The following is an 18,673-nucleotide window of genomic DNA, read 5'->3' on the forward strand; positions in this document are numbered from 1 at the left end:
AAGTAACTTAAAAGTTACTTTCCCTAGTAACTAATTACTTTTGATATACAGTAACTGGTGAAGTAATTCAATTACTTTTAGAAGAAGTAACTAGTAACTGTAACTAATTACTAATTTTCAGTAACTTGCCCAACACTGCTAACAGTTTAGGTGGAAGAAGAGCTGAACGGGTAAAGCAAAAACATTTAGTTATATTAAGCTCTTAGTAGTTACATTAATGTCATAAAGTAAATGAAGTAAAGAAATTATACTGTACAAGCAAACTGATTAAAACAGTCAAATTAATAACAGCTCACAATAAACTGTAGATACAGTGAAAACAGACGAGCTGAGCGTCAAATGTAAAAGATCAGATTCTGACCTTGAATCGTGTGAAAGGAACCTGCCGGAAATAAAATAGATGCAATAATAAGTGATACTGTAGTCTCAGAAACAAACAGAAACAAAAACAGCAATATAATAGCCAACATTGATAATTACAAAATGTCTACCCACTGATGAGAACGACGAACAACACCAGTCCTACCATGACGAAGCTGTCCAGAATGGTTCAGAGATACTTGTGTGTCTGACTACTGAGACTTCACTGACTGAATCTTCATTTTACAGAACTAGGAAACCACAGCGGGCATCAGTAGTGAATCTACCACACATACATTTACATCCTGTTTAGATTAGCCAACCTGGTGCATGTGTTTCAATGAGCTGAAAATAAACTACATTAGAGACGAACCTCATAGAAAGATGGAACTTTGTCCTGCATTCTTGTTCCCAGATATACAGATGTACAATTTCAGCTCATACATACATACATACATGGATTTATTCATGGTCTGATGAAACCTCATTGATCCCAAACTGAGAAATATAGAATATTGGTGTAAAACATATAATCAACGAAAGATTCCAGCCCAGGTTGGACGGGGTGTGACGTCAGCACGGTCCCCTGATGGCTGTAATTGACAACCCCTGATGCATCGCACCTGACGTGATGAGATGCACCTGGCCTCATTTCACCGGAAGCAGCTGCATAAAGACGGAGACTGAAGCGACAGGGAGCACGTGTCGCGTACTTTTACACTTTGGGGAGTCTGCACTGTGAGTCCTGTTTTTGTTTTAATATTCTGCTGCTGTTGCGATGCCTCCTAAAAAGCCAGCAGTGGACTCTGCTGTTGCGCCTGCGCCATCCCCCGTCGACTCGCCTGTGGAGGAGCAAGTCGAAGCGAAATCAGGTCTGTGCAGAAACGCCAATGACTAATATTTAATTTATGCTGCTGCTGTGTGGCCAGTGTTTGAACCATCCCTCTCTCTCCTTTGAATGTATCAACAAATCGTTTGTGCTCTAGATGCTGCAGTTGTGCGTAAAATTGCAACTCATCCATCCACATTCATTATGGTGAAAGAGGCGCTCAACGAGCTGGACTCGCGCAAAGGAGTCTCCTCCCAAGCCATACAGAATTACATTAAACAGACATACCCCTCTGTGGATTTGGTGAGGTTGAAGCACTTCGTGCGCAGAGCCCTGAAGAAGGGGATCGAGACTGGCACGCTGGTGCGTCCTGCCAACTCCAGTGTCGCCACAGGCGCGATGGGTAAATTCAGGGTAAGCTGTCAGTTCATCGCCTACATTAAAGCGGGTCAAATTGCGTCATTAACAAGGTTTAATTTGATGTTATGTCTTAAGCTTGCACCAAAAGTTAAGAAGTCCAAAACTGAGAATACGGATCCTAATGTGCAGAAGGCTCCGAAACCAGCCAAAGATGCAGCCAAAAAGAAATCTCCAAAAGCAGGTGAAAATAGACTGGTGACAATAACACAGATGGGTCACTCTTGTAGGTAGTGATTTTAAACGTCCTGTCAATTCTTACAGTTGCCACAAAAAAGAAAGCTGTCGCCAAGTCGCCCGCCAAGGAACCTGCCAAGTCACCCGCCAAGGAACCTGCCAAGTCAAAGGAGGTGAGATGATCTTTTAATGCTCAATCTGTAGGTTAGAGAAGTCAGATTGTCTTCTATAAATTATATTATGTAGGGTTTTATGTACTACTCTTCTTTTGATGGCTGAAATTATTCTTGACACTTTTTTAACTTGCTGTGGGTTGCCTGAGCATAAATGTTCTTTGCTCCTGTAATGACTTGGGTAACAAATTAATTTTTCATTTTAGGACACCAAACCTCCCAAAAAGTTGAAGAAGGACGAAGAGGCTGCTACAACCACAAAGCCTGCTCCAGCAAAGAAGCCAAAGGCTAAAAAAGCTGTCGAGAAGGAGGATGTCAAGGAAGACTCGGATATAATCAAAACAAAGCAGGCGAAGGTCACCAAGGAGGCGAAGGTCACCAAGGAGGCAAAGGTCACCAAGGAGGCAAAGGTCACCAAGGAGGCAAAGGTCACCAAGGAGGCAAAGGTCACCAAGGAGGCAAAGGTCACCAAGGAGGCAAAGGCAGGAAAGGTGTCTAAGAGCAAGGCGACTGAAACGCTCAGCGACGCCCCAGCCCCCAGAGTGACCGGGAAACGAGGGAGGAAGGCTGCAGAATAAATTAATATTTATAAAAATAAATTTTTTTATATATATATATTTTGTCTCGAAATAAAATCTTAACTTACTTATCACTTGATCTTTTCTTTCAATGTTATTTGGGGCCTCGACAAAATGAAACGCACTATATCAACACTTCAATAGAACTGGTTATCGGTAACAATAGCTGTATATTTAAATAAACTTCACATTTATAAAGAAAATACTTGTAATTGTTATATCAATAAAATGTTAAAGGAAATAAAATCCTGTTTACCTCCAGTCAACCCACTCATGTCTGTCCACAATTATTTCCTCTGAGACCTGTGTGGGCTCAGACTGAAATTCACTCACCTGATAGATTCTTCTGTGCCTGCTTGCTGGTTGGTTGGTCTCTCAGCAGGACACAAAAATTACTGAGCACTTTTCCATGAAACTTGGTAGAAGGAGGGATCATCTCAGGGAATCAAACATGGATCTCGATGAAGAAGCAGGCATATTTAAGGATTTGTGTGTACAAGGGACTGTTGGGCCCCGGCGGAGGAATGCACTTTACATGCCAGTCTAGCACAAGATGACAGCCACTTATGTTTTCCTTAGTCTACTGCCCTCATTAAATGGTGTGGATTAAATAATAGAAACATCTGTTATTATACCTCAAAATTCAGCAACACAAACTGCACTGTCAAATGATTTTTTTAATCAGTAACTCTCTATAGCACTTTTAGCAATAGTTGGACCTAATAGACTTCCAGGTGTTAGTGTGTATTTTTGTCGCTGGTTTGCGAGGATGTTTAAAATTGCGCTTGTCATTTTTTCCTTGTGCTTCTCTCATGACCTTAAGTCCCATTTAAGCTCTATAACATTCATGTTTGCAAGTTTTATGGATATGTGAGTGTGTAGGGAAGATTGTAATGCAACAACTCTTAAAAACAAGACACTGCATACATATGGCTGATATATGTGCCCCTGTTTGTTTGTATTGTACTGTGCCACTTCAAGAAATTGCAGACAAACACCAGTTATACTTTCAATATCACCTTTTGAAACAGCAAATTTATTTGTTTGTTAAAAAATAAAAAAATCAACTAAAAAGTATTACTATTTCATTGTCACTAACAGAAACAGTACGGAAGCACTGATTCGTTGAGCACTTAAACCGCTCTTCAAGTATGTAATTCAGTTCATAGATTATTCTTCTGCAGTGGAAACGCCACCAGGAAAGTAGGATCCGGTCCCTGGAGGGCGTGGCCGCAACTCCAACAGGTTGATAGTCATTTCCTGGTTGTGGCAGAACCAGTGTTATTGACTTCACACATCCAAGAAGATACAAGTCAAGAAAGCACTACTATTTGATCCAGTGAAGTCTGAGCACCCGAATCTTCAGAGTGAGTTGAGCACGAAGAGGAAGAGTTGGTCACACAAGCTAAAATGTTCACCGACTGAGTAGTAGAGGACAGAAAGGGCAGAGTAAAAAAAAACAGAATGGCCAGACCAGAAGAGAGAGAACTTACAAAAAGAAAATGTGGACAACTAACTTAGCAGAACACTGTCATATCATTAGAGTTAAAAGAAATTTAAAAAGCCATCGATCAGCTGTATTAAAAATAGCAGTGACTTCAAAACAATACCTATTAAAAGTAATAAAACTCTGAATTACAATTTCTTCTTTGGAGAAACAATGCAAAGTTTTTCACATGTAAACAAATTCACTGAGAAGAGAGAAATCAAGTGTGCAGTCCTCTCAGCCCCTCCTTCAACTACGACCCATTCATCCTTCCAGTATGAGCCAGTGTCACAGCTGCACCACAAAGTCAATTCCAGACATCCAACCATTCCTCCCGTTATCCTGTTTTAATCTTCTCAAAAAACTCCTCGAAAAAAGTGACAAAGTGACGAACCTCTGCTGCGATCCTGCTCGGTGTTTTGAGAATTTGCAGAATGAGAAGAAAAGGTAGGACGATTGAGATTCAACTCCCTGTATGGGTCCGCGTGCACATCAGCCCCAAACCCTCGGTCCCTTCATCATATAAATAAGCCTGTCCCAGCCGGTCATCTGGGGTGCAGGAGAAAGCGATGCAGATACTCTGAAATGGCATCCCAGTGCCTCCAGAGGAAGGCGAGGAGGATCACGAGGAGCAGCGTAGAAAGCATGCGGCTTTGAGTTTTCATTAAGGGGACGACACAGTTCGCCACAGTGGACACAAACACCAAAAGGACTGCCATGACCGTTAGCAGCACATTGATTAGTTTCCCAAGGAGATTCTGAGCTGTGCCATTCTCCAGACCCTCCAGCTGCACCACCTGCTGCTGCTGCTGCTGCAGCTCCATCTTGGAGATACGCGTCTGACATGCCTCCAGCGCCTCCTGCAGGTCAGAGGCAAAACCGTCAGTGGAATGGCCATGATGATAAACACATTGCGTTAATTCTGGCAAGGCTTACCTGAATGTCCCTCACTCTTTCATAAGATTGATAAGCAATCTTCTCCTCCATGCTGGCTAGTTCCTGTTTCAAGTTCAGAATTTCATTCTGGTGCAGCTCTGTTAAGTCATTGAGTTGCTCTTCTAAACGTTCACACCTGCAAAGTAGTGAAAACAACAGCACATCATGAAAAGAACATTTTCTTCTACCGCACAGACCTACTTCACTACATTAAACAGGATATTATATGCTACCTGTATCGTTCCTCTTGCAGGGCCTCCATGATCATCGTATTGTCCCGCTGATAGTGGGCTTTTAAGTTTTCAAAGGACTCCTCAAGTCGACCTTGATTTTCCCGGAGTTCTTGAATCTCATGGAGAACAGCATCAAAGCCTGAGGCCTGGCCATGTTCGAGGGTATTGCCCTTGGAGCTAGAGGGGCCTCCAGGGGCTCCAGTCGTGCTATTGGCTCCTGCAGAGCCAGATGTAGCGCTCGAGCAGTCGTCGTCGCTGCCATACTTCGGACTGGACTGCAACTGTCCAGTCCCAAGGATCCTTGCTGCCCCAGGACCAACACCTTCATCTCCCTGGACTTCATCCAAAGAGTCCTTCAGGCCTGCAATGTTGTCGGCGCTGCCAAACTTGTTACGGATGAGGGAAGCGATTTCTCTTGGCTTGGACACCACAGCTCCGGCTGCAGAATGGGTGGCATGCGAGAAGCTGGACAAGCCGCCGGTAACCTGTAACCAGCGAGAACAAGTCAAGTCTGTAAATTACATTTGGTTTAACTGCTGTAAATGGGTGAAATAGACGGAAAATGTCCAGGACAATATTTTGGATGAGATGCAAATGTCCCAATAGACTTAATGTCACTTCTCTACTTCTACATCTGATTGTTGATGTTGAATCAATATTCAGCTGGCAGTATACAGGTCTTAGAATTTAACCTTTTGTCAGTAAAATGACATAAATCCTTTTCTATAATGCTATGAGAGTGGATTATGGCAGCGAAGAATAATGAAGGCGTCAGTATGAAAACACACCTTGGCGCCAACGTCTTTCAGCCCCTGGTGCATGTCTCGGAAAACATCTTTGGGCTGCCGAGGGATGCCGTTGTGCTCCACCTCTCGGAGCTTCCGGTGATAGTGCTCCAGCTTCCTCTGCAGCTGCTGGATGGTCTGAGCGGACTTTTGGTTCTTCTTCTCAAACACCTGTTTGATGCGGGCACTCTGTTGTTTGTCTGCGTTGTTGGCGAGTTTCAGGTATTCGGCCACGTTGTCGTCGCGCGCCGTTTGTTCAATCTTGATTTGTTCTGTGAGCTTGAGGATCTTCTGTTGTAGCTGCGCGATGGCCTGCTTAGTTCGCTGGGGGTCGGGGGTGCTGTCAACCACATCGTAACCGTCTGCGCCGTAGGGGAAGGCGTTGGGCGACACAGCGAGGCCCGATCCATCATAACGATCCGGCTGTTGAAATAAATAAAGAGAACAATAGATCACAAATGTGGAAATCCTGCCTACATGTATTATAAGTTCATAATAATAAAAAAACTTTCAAATTACATTGTTATTTGATGTCATCATGTCATCAATCCCCTCTTATGAAAACTGAATGTCAGTATTTGACATTAACACCTACTGTGAGGTAATGGTCTGATTAAAGACTTTGTTCCCTGTTCATTTTCAATGGTAATTTTCTAGAAAGTATCAAATGTCATCTTATTATACTTAACTATGGTGTCATGCCATAGATTAAAATGTTCCCCTCAGGGAGATGTTTCTTACAAAGTCCAGGTCAATCCATGTGATGCCCTGAGGCCCACACTGAGAAGAAAGGTAATTATTAAACTTTGGTCATTAACACAAAATTAATTGACCAAATCGTAAGAGAGAACTGCCCTATACTGTAATGTGCAATGGAGGAGAAAGGGGGAGATTACAGCTGACAGGATATGCAATAATGAAACAACTGGGTTCTCCAATCTGCAGACTTAGGGTGTCAAGCATCTTGGGTGAGCAAGTAGCAGTGACAAGCTTTGGCTTGTGATCAGGTTGGTGTGGTTTTAATTGCCTCACAGTTTTCTTTGTAATTATTTACAACAGCATCATTGCCACAATACCTAAAGACAGGAAAAAGAAGGGCTTTTATTTTCCACCACTCGAGCCCCCGATCAGCAGTTTCTGGCGGTTTGTTTTTGGCTTCTGTTAAAGTTATATTCACTGTGGGTTCATTTTCACTGCAATATTAAGTCCTGCACCTCAATAGAAACAGCACCACCATGGCTGGAAGTACATGGAATTATATTATAGTGATTGAATTTATTCTACAAAAGTTTTTTATTAATCTGGTAAAGCATAAGCAGAGGTGGACACAAGTGTTAGGAAGGGCGGGAACTAAAATATATATTTTTTGAGTGACCCACAGGTTTTTGCCATTTAGGGGGAAAGGTCAAGCAAACAGCAAATAAGACAATTAATGCTCTGAGATGACTTCTCTGTACCAAATGGAAGCTGTCTACCTAGGCATCAGCTGTTGAGTAGCAATAAATGGATCTCAGCTGAGAAGTGCCAATTACAAATTAACAGGTCAAAAGGTTTTATAAGATTAGCGGGCCAGTGAAGTGTTTGCAACTTGCTTATAATACCTGTTAATCAAACTTCATTCCACACACCGCGGAGAAGTCAGTATTTATGACGTCTACTTCCTCATGTTTGATCATTCCAGATATTCTCTTGTTATGCAGCTAGTATCTGACCTTTTAAATTTGACTAATAACATTCGATATATTGTTTACAGATTCATATGAACAGTCAGAGTCAAACAACAACAACAAAAAAAACAGGACACAAGTTTTAGATCGCTTATCCTTGCAAACCTCATCTGACCTGAAGTACACTCAGACAGCCAAAGCTATAATTAGAAAGGCTTAAAGCTCATAGTGACAACCACTCAAAGGCAATCTCTGATCTACCACTGCTGACAGTTTATCTCCCCATTCACAGGTTCATCCTGGAACATCTGAACCAAAAACTGCCTTTTAACCCCTTGATACACAAAGTTTCAGTTTTTATTTTCTATCTTTGCAGTGAATTTTTAAATTCAATATTTCAGGTATTTCCCAATTAAATTGTTTTTGAACATCCAAATCCTTTTGTATCACTACCCCTCTAATGCACAACATGGGTCAAAATGACCAAGTCTTTATTACTATATTTTTTAAATAAATGTGTTTGATCATTTAATATTAAAAGTATTAATTAAATATCTTATTTTTGATTACCACAAATCCTAATTTTCCTTTCTTACTTTATAAACAAACGTAAATGTTGTATTTCTAAATGACTTGCCGATTAAATTAAAAAGGCTATCTGCAGATCAGGCCTAAATGAAAAGAGTAGTGAATGTTGTTGTAGCTCTATTTATAACACTGAAATCACCAAGTGAGTCATCGGCATCAAGAATGGAATTTCTTCCTCTGAAGAACTCACCTTGTCAGGCTCCTCGGTGGAGTGGTAACCAGAAGTCAGCAGCATGTCAGCTAAACTTGGGCTGCTAGGTGTGTCTGTGGTCGAGGAGGAGCGTGGGCGTCCAGCCTGCAGCAGGGCCTCGTGGGTGCTGCGCCTGTGGATCTGGGGGCTCCCTTTTTGGGGAGCATCCCCCACACCCCCGGCTTTGCTGCGGCGGCTCTGCAGGCTGGTGCCTCGCTTCATCATGGGTGGAGCACCTCGGATCTGCAGCAGAACACGGCTCAGAGCTGCAGGAGGGGCGGAAGCGGCAGGGTTGTCAGAATCCGCAGGGAGGGCCGAGGAGGCCGGAGCATCCCCTACTTCTGACACTACATCAGTGGGCTCGGAGGGAGGGGCGCCTGCGCAGGACAAGGCGGAGTCATGTGGCGAAACGGAGGAGCGTCGGCGCTGTGGCTGGAAGAAGTGCTTCAGGCCATGGCCCAACGCTCCCATGTTCTCTCGGGCATTATGGGTGATTTTGGACAAGCCGTGCTCTGACTCCGACGCCCTCCTGCCCACCTCCAGCTCCGCTCGGCCTCCTGTGTCCGGCTCATCTGGACTCTGTTCACTACTACCCTGATCCATCAGAGACCTCCAGTTTCACAGTGAGGTTCTACTTGGGGGTGCAGGGAATAGCTGCACCCCGATGACACCGCCCACCCCCCCCCCTGCTGAGAGGCTGGTTGAAAGCCGGGAAGCAGAGGGGATGGTGCTCAGTTGGGCCTTTTGAGTGGACATGCATCTGTGGCTTGGCTCAATGTCATGCTTGTCTACCACAAAAGGAAAATAAAATGGATTATGACATGCAGCAGTGAGAGATGAACAAAAAAAATAGCAGCAGCAGAATATAAACAAAAACTAAGCAACATAAACTGGGTTGGCACAGACGTGACCACTTTTTCAGAACAATATGAGATGTCTCTTGATAATTCTTAATAATTACACAAGGTAAATATTTTAGCAGATGGCATGTCTGACAGTGCCAACCCAGTGCTGTAAAAATCAAAATATACAAGCTTTTGAGAACAGTTTCTGAAATGTTTAAATTTGAAAACCTTTGGCGTTTTGTGAAATCTCATTTCATTGTTTTATTCTGAGCTCAGTTGTACAAAAGCTCTCAAGATAGTTCAATAACTACATTTCAGAAAGTATTTATCATGAAGATGAACAGAATAAACATAACTGAGTGCTTTCGTGATGCTAACAAAAAGAGTGTGAAAACTGTAAATGAAATTCTAAATGGAAAGTGATTGTTGTGTCATTCTCATCTGATTAAGATCCGGAGCCTTCACCTCTTTGCATTTCATTTCATAACAATGATCACTTCTGTAATGTAAATAACCATTCCAAGTCTTTACCTCACTAAAGACAGCTAATTTATATAAAACCCTTTTAGTTAACCAATGTGTAATGAGACAGTGAGAAAGAAAGAAAGAAAGAAAGAAAGAAAGAAAGAGAAGGAGGTGAAGAGCTTACCATCAGCCCAGCCTTTCCTCTTCTGACTCACAACTCAGGATCGACTAAATGAAGCGGAAACATAAACAAAAAACTATAAATAAAAATGCCCCATGCAAAAGAGAAGGAAAACAGGTCAAATACAGGCATCACCCAGACATTTACAGACTTGAACACGCCATCAACTGAGCAATAACTTGTAATAATGGGTATGTAAAAGGAATCCTGCATCAAATGAGACTTAAAAGCTTCTAAACATGCTGACGTTAAGAAACTGGAGCTTTGTTTCAAAACATGAGATCCAGCAGTAAGTGGTACATTCCTGGAAACTATAAAAGCAAAAATAATGCTTACATGACATTATACGGTTTAAGTAATGAAATCAGCTGTTTAAAGAAAGAGACATGACAAAACATGGCCCATACTTTGATCAACGCATCCGACCATTTTTCATTTATGATGATTTCTCACATAAATAAATGTACATCAGCATAAAAGTAGCTCACACTACCTAACGTGAAAAACTCAAATTGAAGACGCTGATGTTATTTTGGCTAAAATGTATTATTTTGCATGAATGAATTTTAGGGCCACTTAAAGGAGGAAACCTCTGAAATTTAAGGAATAAGGTTCTAATTTTACTAGTATAAAGTTATATTATGTATTAAAGTTGTAAATTTAGGCTATATAGCAGTATCAGAATGTTTGGTAGTGATGCTATCGGTGGTTACATCTTTGTGATTTGACAGAGGTTTCATAGTTACTCAACAGACAGTGAGATTGGTTCATGATTTTGGATCTTAAATCATTTTAATATTATGACTTTTCTTATTAAATATGACTTTATTCTTGTAATACTTTAACTCTATTCTAAAAATAATCCTCAATATATCCAAAATACTAAATTTGGAACCCAGTTGCATGGTTATTGATACAATCTTTGTTTAATAAGATATCCAATAATGGAACTGAAAGCTTTAAAACCAGTGTTCAAGCACAGGGATTTTTCATGCCAGTGACATCTAGAGCTCCACTGGTTCTGCTGCGTCTCTGCACGCTTCATTCACATGGAATCAATTACAAACATTGACTTTACACTGGTTTAAAAAATTGGAAGGTTTTTGGAAGGAGGGATTTTATTTGCACAGTATGTGCCCTAAATTACATACTTGCATATTGTTAAACCTAAATTACACTTATTATTACAAAGCAGAAATATCAAACTCTACAAATTTTGCAGAACATTATCAATTGGAAAGTTCCTTAAAAGCTTGTCATAATGACTAGAATAAAATAATTTCAGATTTACTCTCACTTTAATGTCAAAGCACCCACATAGTCTATTTTACGAGACGTGTTAGATGTTTTCCTGAACCCTAGATAAAATATCCAAAGCACAAAGAGATGGAGCTGACAGAAAGACGTGAAAGACTGCACGATTCAGCAGAGCAACTAAACCTCACTTAACAAGCCGGCAGCAGAGTCTCTCAACACAAACACAATGAACTGCTCCATTAGTGACACATAGTGACTCAGTGCTGGTCCTGCTGTTAGAAAGCCCTTAGTTCAAAGGTAGTTGGTAGAACAGCAGGCCTCCTCTGTGGAGTCGCTGTAGGTGCAGACTATGCTCTCAGGTCAACTCCACTGTCAGACAAGGAAACGACAGGTATTTTTTCTTCTCTCGTGGTTAAGAGGAAATTCTCAGTGGTTTTACGACAGCATCATAAGGAGGTATAACACATAACTGATCAACCTCAGACTTTTTTTTATGTTTTGCTGTTTCTCAAGTGTTTGTCATTCTCTGCTCATACAAAAAAAACGTTTGAAGCCACAAAATCGACTTAGTGGCATAATTAATGACATAATAATATTACATTTATCATAATAATATACTCAATATCCACTGATATTAAATTCTTCATCACAATATGACTGCCACATTGCCTACGCCTATGCGATTGGTTAATCATGTTATTTACCACATAACAGAACAGACCAACATTTAGGGAATTGATTTTTTTTAGGTTATAATGTGAAAAAATTATGAATAACACATAAAACAACATAATATAATTGCTTCCATTAGAAGTGTTTACAATATTATTTAGTATTTTTTGTGTGCATTTCTTGTCTTGAGAGTGGAGCTGATTGAGAGCAGATCCTGCACTGGAACGGATCCCACATGTGGAGGCCTGGAGGCCGACTAAATAGTATCCTTACAATTTTTCTGCTGATCAAAATGCTTATACAAAGAATAACTCATTTTAAATAGATTTATTCATGTTTAAATCTATGTTTTAGCATCCACCGGCTACTGTAGGTCGTTCATTAATCAGCATCAATATATTTGTTGAAACATTAGCGCAAGCCATGATGAAATTACATAGAAAATAGGATTATATCACTAAGCTTCATCTACTGGGGCCTCTCATTGAAAATTGCTCTCTAACCAACTTTCCTGATTATGAATCACTGATTATGTCTACACAGTCAACGCAGTGCTTTGTAAGCTCAAGATAAGGCAAAGGAACAAAGGTTGTGCAGAGACGTCCAACCACATCCTTTAACTATGTAACGAAGGACAGTGGTGTCTGACTCCTCGAGGCTGAGGGCAAAGCGTTCTCTCGCAAGTGGGTCAGCCAACATTCGCCTATCACTCTCTGTACATGCAGCGTGTTTCAAGGTCACGCCATCTTCTGAGTGTTGTGCATGTCTATGGGCATTTAGGCTTTTACAAGACACGTTGCTACAGCACAGGTCGGTTTATATGTACTAGACCTGTACTCCTACATTGTTCTATAGCAGTCATGAGTTTGTGACTTTTGATTTGTCTCTTGCATAGGAAATGTAAGGGAAATGTATTTATTATTTATGTGATTTAAATTGATAATTATAATAGTAGCCTATATACTGTAACATATATAGAGGAATGTCAATAATATTTTTCAGCATCTATATGATCAAGTAAAATGAAGCAAGCTTTTATGACAATAAAGGGATGCTAAACACAGCAAGACTACTTCTTCAGACAAACATACCTCTGTATGTGGTCATCAGCAGATGAAGTGTGGGTCTATTAACACAGGAAAGGGCTTTGTAATCCAAGCAGATTCCCTCCACCACGCTCTCTGGGTAATTCTAATGAGATAGCTGTCAAACTTTAGTCAGCTGTTTCCAAGGACATTTAGGAAAATCACATGCTGCAAAGAAAAAAAAACAGAAAAGAGATAAATTTGAGGGGGCAATGCAGATATTGTCTTGGCATTTGACAATTTTTTCAAACATAAATAATCACAATAGCTTTGGTTTGTGTAGCACATTTCAATGTACCCAGGGATGCTTTACACAGTGAAGAAAAAAGAAAATGATAAAAATAAATAAATGAAAATAAAACAAATCACAGACAGAAGACAGTCAAAAATAAGAGTAGGAGGGTAGACAAAATATTTCTAGATATGGTGATTCTGCAATATCTATGTTAGCGCGACCAATGCTGAATGTTAAAGGTGCCCTGAGGAGTTTTTACCCACTGGTGACACAGTCAAGCAATGTCTTTGTGGACCCTGGGCAGACGAGCTGTTGCACATGTGACAGCATACGGGGGCCGAAATACATGAAAAAAAACAGCACGTGTTCTGATGAGCAAGCGTTATTTGAAAAGAGAAGTCCACTCTCTTCAACCCTCCTTCCAGCAGCAGGAGGTCGCTGACTACAGCCCCAAACATTAACCAGACAAACAGAGTGAAGTGTGTTGAAAACAAACCAGTGATATTATGAGTTCACTCCACAGGGTACAGGGTTTGCTCTCGATTTAAGATTGAATGTGCTCAAATAACATGGTATTAAACAACACCCCTACATTCAAATGAAAGAAGTTACAGAGTCTACATGAACAAAGCACATAGATTAAACAGACATTTAGGTTCAATGACAAGGGAGGTGATAAAAAAAAAAAAAAAAGCTCACGCAAGTCTGAGGGTTCATAAATTAAATGGAAAAATGAAAAGTGCTGTAATTCTGTACAGCTCAGGCCCCCTAGGACTGTTAGCTTAATTAATTGTCTAATGTTAATTAATGCTGCCAAATAGCCCCCCCTCTCCTGAGGATATATGCAGGACATAATCTCACACAGCCAAAACTGGAATAACATGGTTCAGTGTGATGATGTAACAACAGTTGGTTAACACAATAATATACAGTAGAAATAGTTTAACACAAAGATTCAGCATATTCTGCACTTCCTGCATATGACAGCCACCATCGTATTCAAGAACTGCTGTTGTTGCAAGTAAGGTTCCTTATTGTTGAGACAAGTAAGTACAGGAAATGCAAAGAGCTTTCTGTCAACATGCATGTTATGTGTTATAGAGATTTATCTGTGTGTGACAGGTGCATCTAGTGTCTCCACACGTGGTGTATCCGTTCAAACATGACACGCAGACCCTGTGATGAAGTACATTACACATCTTCGTCAGTATTCATGAGTTAAGTTGTGTTACTGCAAACAGTCTGAGCCCGAGCAGCTTAACGTTAGCTAGAGATAAGAGGAGGATGACATTAGCTCGCCGGCTAACTTTCGTAGGCCCGGTCTGTAACAAACACAGCAGTAAGACATATTTGCTGAAAGTGTCAATGTAGTTTATCGCTAAATTGCGGGCTGTTGCGAATCGTCGTGTTAAATGAAGTGAGGACGAACCGCTGTGCTCGGTTTGATGGTTTCTCTGCCCCTCCAGCTGCTAGCACTACAGGCTAAGGCGGTGCACCGGAGGGCGTTCGTTTCACCTCGCGGTGCACACCGGTGCTGCTGAGCGGGGCGAGGTTACACTGCCGCGTTTTTCTTTATTTTCTATAAGTGCCTCATATTGATTGTACAGACCCACAATGGACTCCAGTTCCTCCGCAGCCGCAGATAGCAGCCCCGCTTCGTATTTAAAGTGCGCTGTTTGAATACCCGCCCCCAGGTGAGGGGGGCACACCTGAAGCGAGGGAAACGCCGAGCTGGTAAAACCATTTACTGTACAATCTAAACACGCATTCCCTTAGTACCACCTTGTTTACTGAACACGATTTTCAAAGAAGCAAACACTTAGGCTGATGAATGGCAGTCCATGTTTCACTAATCCACTGTGCTGTCAAGCTGTGGGACAGATCACCTAAACAAATCACCAGAGATTCACTGTAGATGATGTATCATGCATCCATGACACCTCACCCGCTTTACATTAAGTTCACTGGCTACTACCAATAGAATGGAACGCGTGAATCCACCTTGTAATCTGATGTACATGTGAAAGGTTCTGTCGTACAATCAGGTAAATTAATGCTCAATAATGAGTCTCTTTGCCTGTTTAAACAAATATTGATAAGATGTATTACTGTATAGACTTTTTACACACTGTAACTCCTAATTGTATACTCTATATTTTGAATTTCTCTTTATTGCTATTGTATTGGTCTTTATATATTTCTAGTTTTGGCTGAAGCGACTGTAACGGATCCCATTTCCCTTCCGGGGATCAATTAAGTATTTGCCAGTTAAATTAAAAAGTAATAGACCAGACTCGTGAGAGCAATTACTGGGATTTTGGTTGTTGTACTATTTTTAGTATGGTGAAAAGGGAAACAGGAAGTTTCCCTTTTCACCATACTAAAAAATTATACTAATTTATACATAATACTATATATAAATTTAGTACTATACTAAAAAAAATACAAAATCACCATAAAACTGTGTGTATCCTAATCTGAATTTTGAGTCTTCATAACCAACTTTCACTCACACATTATTGACAGAGCCATGAAATAATGTGGCATCCTTTTGTCGTAACTAGTTCTACAGATATTACATATTACAAACTTCCTCGAAAAAACGGCCTGCTGACGGCACCGACACCACACAGTCCTCGCGGTGTAGTCATGATGTAGTGCAGCGCTGGAACCAGCTGCCTGAGAAACGTCCCACCCATTGCAGTTTTTAAAACCAAATTGAAATCTTTATAACAAAACCACTTTACAAGGTCATGCTGTTATTCTACACTGTCCTATCTAGCTAATATGTAGTGGTTTTCTCCCTCAACTTATTTTAAAATCCTTGTCCAGATTTCAGTTTTATTTCCTTTCCATCACTTTACCCTCTTTTATTGTGCTTTCTTGAAAATGTGTTGTAAACTCTGCTTCCTGATTCTAAACTGGTTTATTTTAAACGTGTCTCTTTATCGTGCCTGTACAGGACTTTTAATCTTCCCCTATGTGTGTACCTTATAGATGAAACTCTCCTCACCGTGTGAGTTTAGATTGGAGATGTGTTGCTGACCGTCTGTCACACACCACCAGGCTTTAATCACACCTCAGGAGGCTTGTGTTTCAGGGTGGTGTGGGGCTACAGCTCCTCCAGGGCAGGTTTGCACCAGACAACTCTCCTCTCTCTATAGGTATCATCATCCTGTGCTTCCTGGCGACAAGCTGCTCACAGTCAGCTGCACGTACTGTAACTCATTTAGCATGTCCTGGTTTGACCGCTGTCGGATAATTAAATATGTACTTGTCAGACCTGGGTGTTGTCTCTGAAGTGGAACGCTAATTATATACAGCAGTGGCAATAAATAAACAATAATAAGCATCACTCACATGTAAATACACTTAACGTCGCCCACCCAGGCCGTCCAGACGATCAAAACAGGCGCTTACTCGCCATCCGTGCACTCAGGCTGTCAGTTAGCATTCCGGCTAGCCTCCCAAGCTAATCAAAAAAACAAAAAAAAGCACATCTCCTCAGCCACGGATCGCTCCGGGCGACCGGGGCACCGCGACTCAACCGTAAACCCCCGTCCGCAGACCGTGAGCCGCGCGCGGGCCGAGCGACGTGGCCCCGCGATTCATTCAAAGAGCCGCTCGCGGAGGACGATGGGCGAGTGTTTAGCCAGCGTGAACTTACATGGGCGCTGAGAGGATTGTGTTGATGACCGTTCATTTCTCCCGACGGCGGAACACTCCCACGGTGACGTCAAATAGCGTGCTCGACGTCAGAACAGCTGAGCGGCTCCCAGACACCTCAGCGGCGGCGCACATGAGCGCGATGGGAACGCGCAGGAGCCGGTCCGGTCGGTCGCGGTGTTTGTGAACAGGGTGTTCTTCTGCGGCTGTTTGCTCTGAGGACACTGCGTGGGATCCGGCGGTGGCCCGTCGATCGTGCCGCAGGCTGTAAAATGTCCTATTCTGGGGGAAATGTGTCCCACGTGAATAATGTTTCAACAATAAAAGAAGGTTTTATAAGTGGACGATACTTTCATAAAAAACAGCAAGTGTTTTAGACGAACGGGCGCTTATTGGCTGGGTAAATGTCACGTGAGAGGAGATGCGCGGAAGTCGCACGCGCATGATTCATGTGCATTTTAATAGTAACATGAATCTATATTAATTCATGTGACAGAATGTTTGTGGTCGTCTACTCTTTATGATGCCGATATCCATTTTGTCTTTTCAACAAATGCCTTTATTTTGCCTTTTAAAGTAAACTATTCCAACACAGGTGTACTACACTGATTATTCTACGCCCTACCCTTGTCACTAAAAGATGAAATTATCGTACATTAGGGTGAGATGCTGCTGGGATCATGTGTTCAGTTATTTGAGGGTTGAAGGGAAGTTACAGTCCTGAATAAAAATCTGTTTTTACTGATTACGTATTTGACACTCAATATTTTTAGTAGAGCGCTTTAATGCAACTGAACCGTCCTGAATTTTAGTCCAGGCATTGTGGACAAGGTGTTGGAAATAAATTGGGCTGAAAACATGAATGCACTAGTGGATTTAAACAAAAACACATGATTCGCTAGTATCGGAATTAAATAGTAGATTAACATAGCATTTTTAGACCTGTTGTTGCATTTCAATCCCTGGCCTAGGAGCCTGAATTTTTTACAAGGGTCCAAATTCAGCTTTTAAGAAATAGTTTATACCCCGTATCCAACTAAAATAAAAAAAAAACTTTACCTGCATATACATTTTTATTATGCTTGCAGCGTGAATTCACCCTTGGGCTCAAGGAAATTGTGAGACTCTTATTGTGGTTTTATGTCACCAAATTTGGAGATTTGGAGTGTTCGAGTCACAGCCCTGAATGTCTTTAATTACAAATACGTCAGACAAAAAATAAATATACAAACACACATTCAGGCAATGGTTGTGTATCTCAAGTTGCCTTTTATTTCTGCTTGAGAAAATTTACATTTTGAATCCCTCTTGCTAAATGCATGACAAGATGTTCAAGTTGCTAGCCCTGTAACCATTTAGCGATCGATTTCCATCAGGCAGGAAAGGATCCTTGTAGAGTGTTTTTTCCAGTTTTACTAGCCAAATCTATGAGGTTCCTCAATTTGTGAGTCAGTGATGCTCCTGGAAGTCATCAGAAGACTATTTAGTTTTTGGTGGTCCCTGGTGAGGAGGGAAATAGTAGTATGGAGGCATGGCATAGTGCACAGGCTGCTGTCCTTGCTGATCAAATGGAGCTGGGTTTGTATGAGGCGTGGTTGCAGGATCAAGAAATACAGGTATTGGAGCCTGCTGAGGCAAATAATATTGCATATAAGGGTGTGGAGCATAAAAAGGCTTTTGATCAGCAGGCTTTAGGGTGGTGGCTGCAGCAGTGGTAGGAGCAGCAGTTGGAGATGGAGTTGTTGGTCTTTGAGGGGGATACTTTGGTGGCGGATACAACACAGGAACCTGGTAGATCTGAGGATGCAGAGGTTGTGGTTTGGGCTGCTGGATCACAGGTTTAGGATT

General features: G+C 41.5%; 2 protein-coding genes across 5 annotated transcripts; one reads left to right on the forward strand and one right to left on the reverse strand.

The window, feature by feature from the left end:
* The first annotated feature begins 1,017 nt into the window (after positions 1-1,017).
* On the forward strand, positions 1,018-2,534 carry LOC128461500 (protein B4). The gene is made up of 5 exons (XM_053446445.1): positions 1,018-1,232; positions 1,347-1,603; positions 1,685-1,790; positions 1,871-1,956; positions 2,163-2,534. The coding sequence occupies exons 1-5, from the start codon at positions 1,139-1,141 to the stop codon at positions 2,532-2,534; spliced, it is 915 nt and encodes a 304-aa protein (XP_053302420.1). The 5' UTR covers positions 1,018-1,138.
* A 1,001-nt stretch (positions 2,535-3,535) lies between these two features.
* On the reverse strand, positions 3,536-16,964 carry tmcc1b (transmembrane and coiled-coil domain family 1b). 4 transcript variants are annotated; one of them, XM_053435357.1, is made up of 9 exons: positions 16,520-16,703; positions 16,173-16,410; positions 12,931-13,092; positions 9,914-9,957; positions 8,420-9,207; positions 5,978-6,397; positions 5,190-5,674; positions 4,957-5,092; positions 3,536-4,880 (listed from the first exon to the last, which is right to left on the reverse strand). In XM_053435357.1, the coding sequence occupies exons 5-9, from the start codon at positions 9,020-9,022 to the stop codon at positions 4,566-4,568; spliced, it is 1,959 nt and encodes a 652-aa protein (XP_053291332.1). In that variant the 5' UTR covers positions 9,023-9,207; positions 9,914-9,957; positions 12,931-13,092; positions 16,173-16,410; positions 16,520-16,703; the 3' UTR covers positions 3,536-4,565. The 4 variants fall into 4 exon arrangements, with proteins under 4 accessions (XP_053291332.1, XP_053291306.1, XP_053291314.1 ...); XM_053435331.1 differs by lacking the exons at positions 16,173-16,410; positions 16,520-16,703 and adding an exon at positions 16,827-16,964; XM_053435339.1 differs by lacking the exon at positions 16,173-16,410.
* Positions 16,965-18,673: the final 1,709 nt, after the last annotated feature.

Source organism: Pleuronectes platessa, chromosome 2 (assembly GCF_947347685.1).
Source record: "Pleuronectes platessa chromosome 2, fPlePla1.1, whole genome shotgun sequence".
Lineage (NCBI taxonomy): Eukaryota > Metazoa > Chordata > Actinopteri > Pleuronectiformes > Pleuronectidae > Pleuronectes > Pleuronectes platessa.

Bases quoted from the DNA above. Each gene is read 5' to 3' on its own strand.
- LOC128461500 (XM_053446445.1), top strand. From the start codon at position 1,139: ATGCCTCCTAAAAAGCCAGCAGTGGACTCTGCTGTTGCGCCTGCGCCA. The intron at 1,791-1,870 runs GTGAAAATAGAC...CAATTCTTACAG, and splicing joins AAAGAAATCTCCAAAAGCAG to TTGCCACAAAAAAGAAAGCT. The intron at 1,957-2,162 runs GTGAGATGATCT...TTTTCATTTTAG, and splicing joins AACCTGCCAAGTCAAAGGAG to GACACCAAACCTCCCAAAAA.
- tmcc1b (XM_053435331.1), bottom strand. From the start codon at position 9,022: ATGGATCAGGGTAGTAGTGAACAGAGTCCAGATGAGCCGGACACAGGA. The intron at 5,675-5,977 runs GTGTGTTTTCAT...CGCTGGTTACAG, and splicing joins TGAAAGACGTTGGCGCCAAG to GTTACCGGCGGCTTGTCCAG. The intron at 5,093-5,189 runs GTAGCATATAAT...ACTACTTTGCAG, and splicing joins CTGCAAGAGGAACGATACAG to GTGTGAACGTTTAGAAGAGC.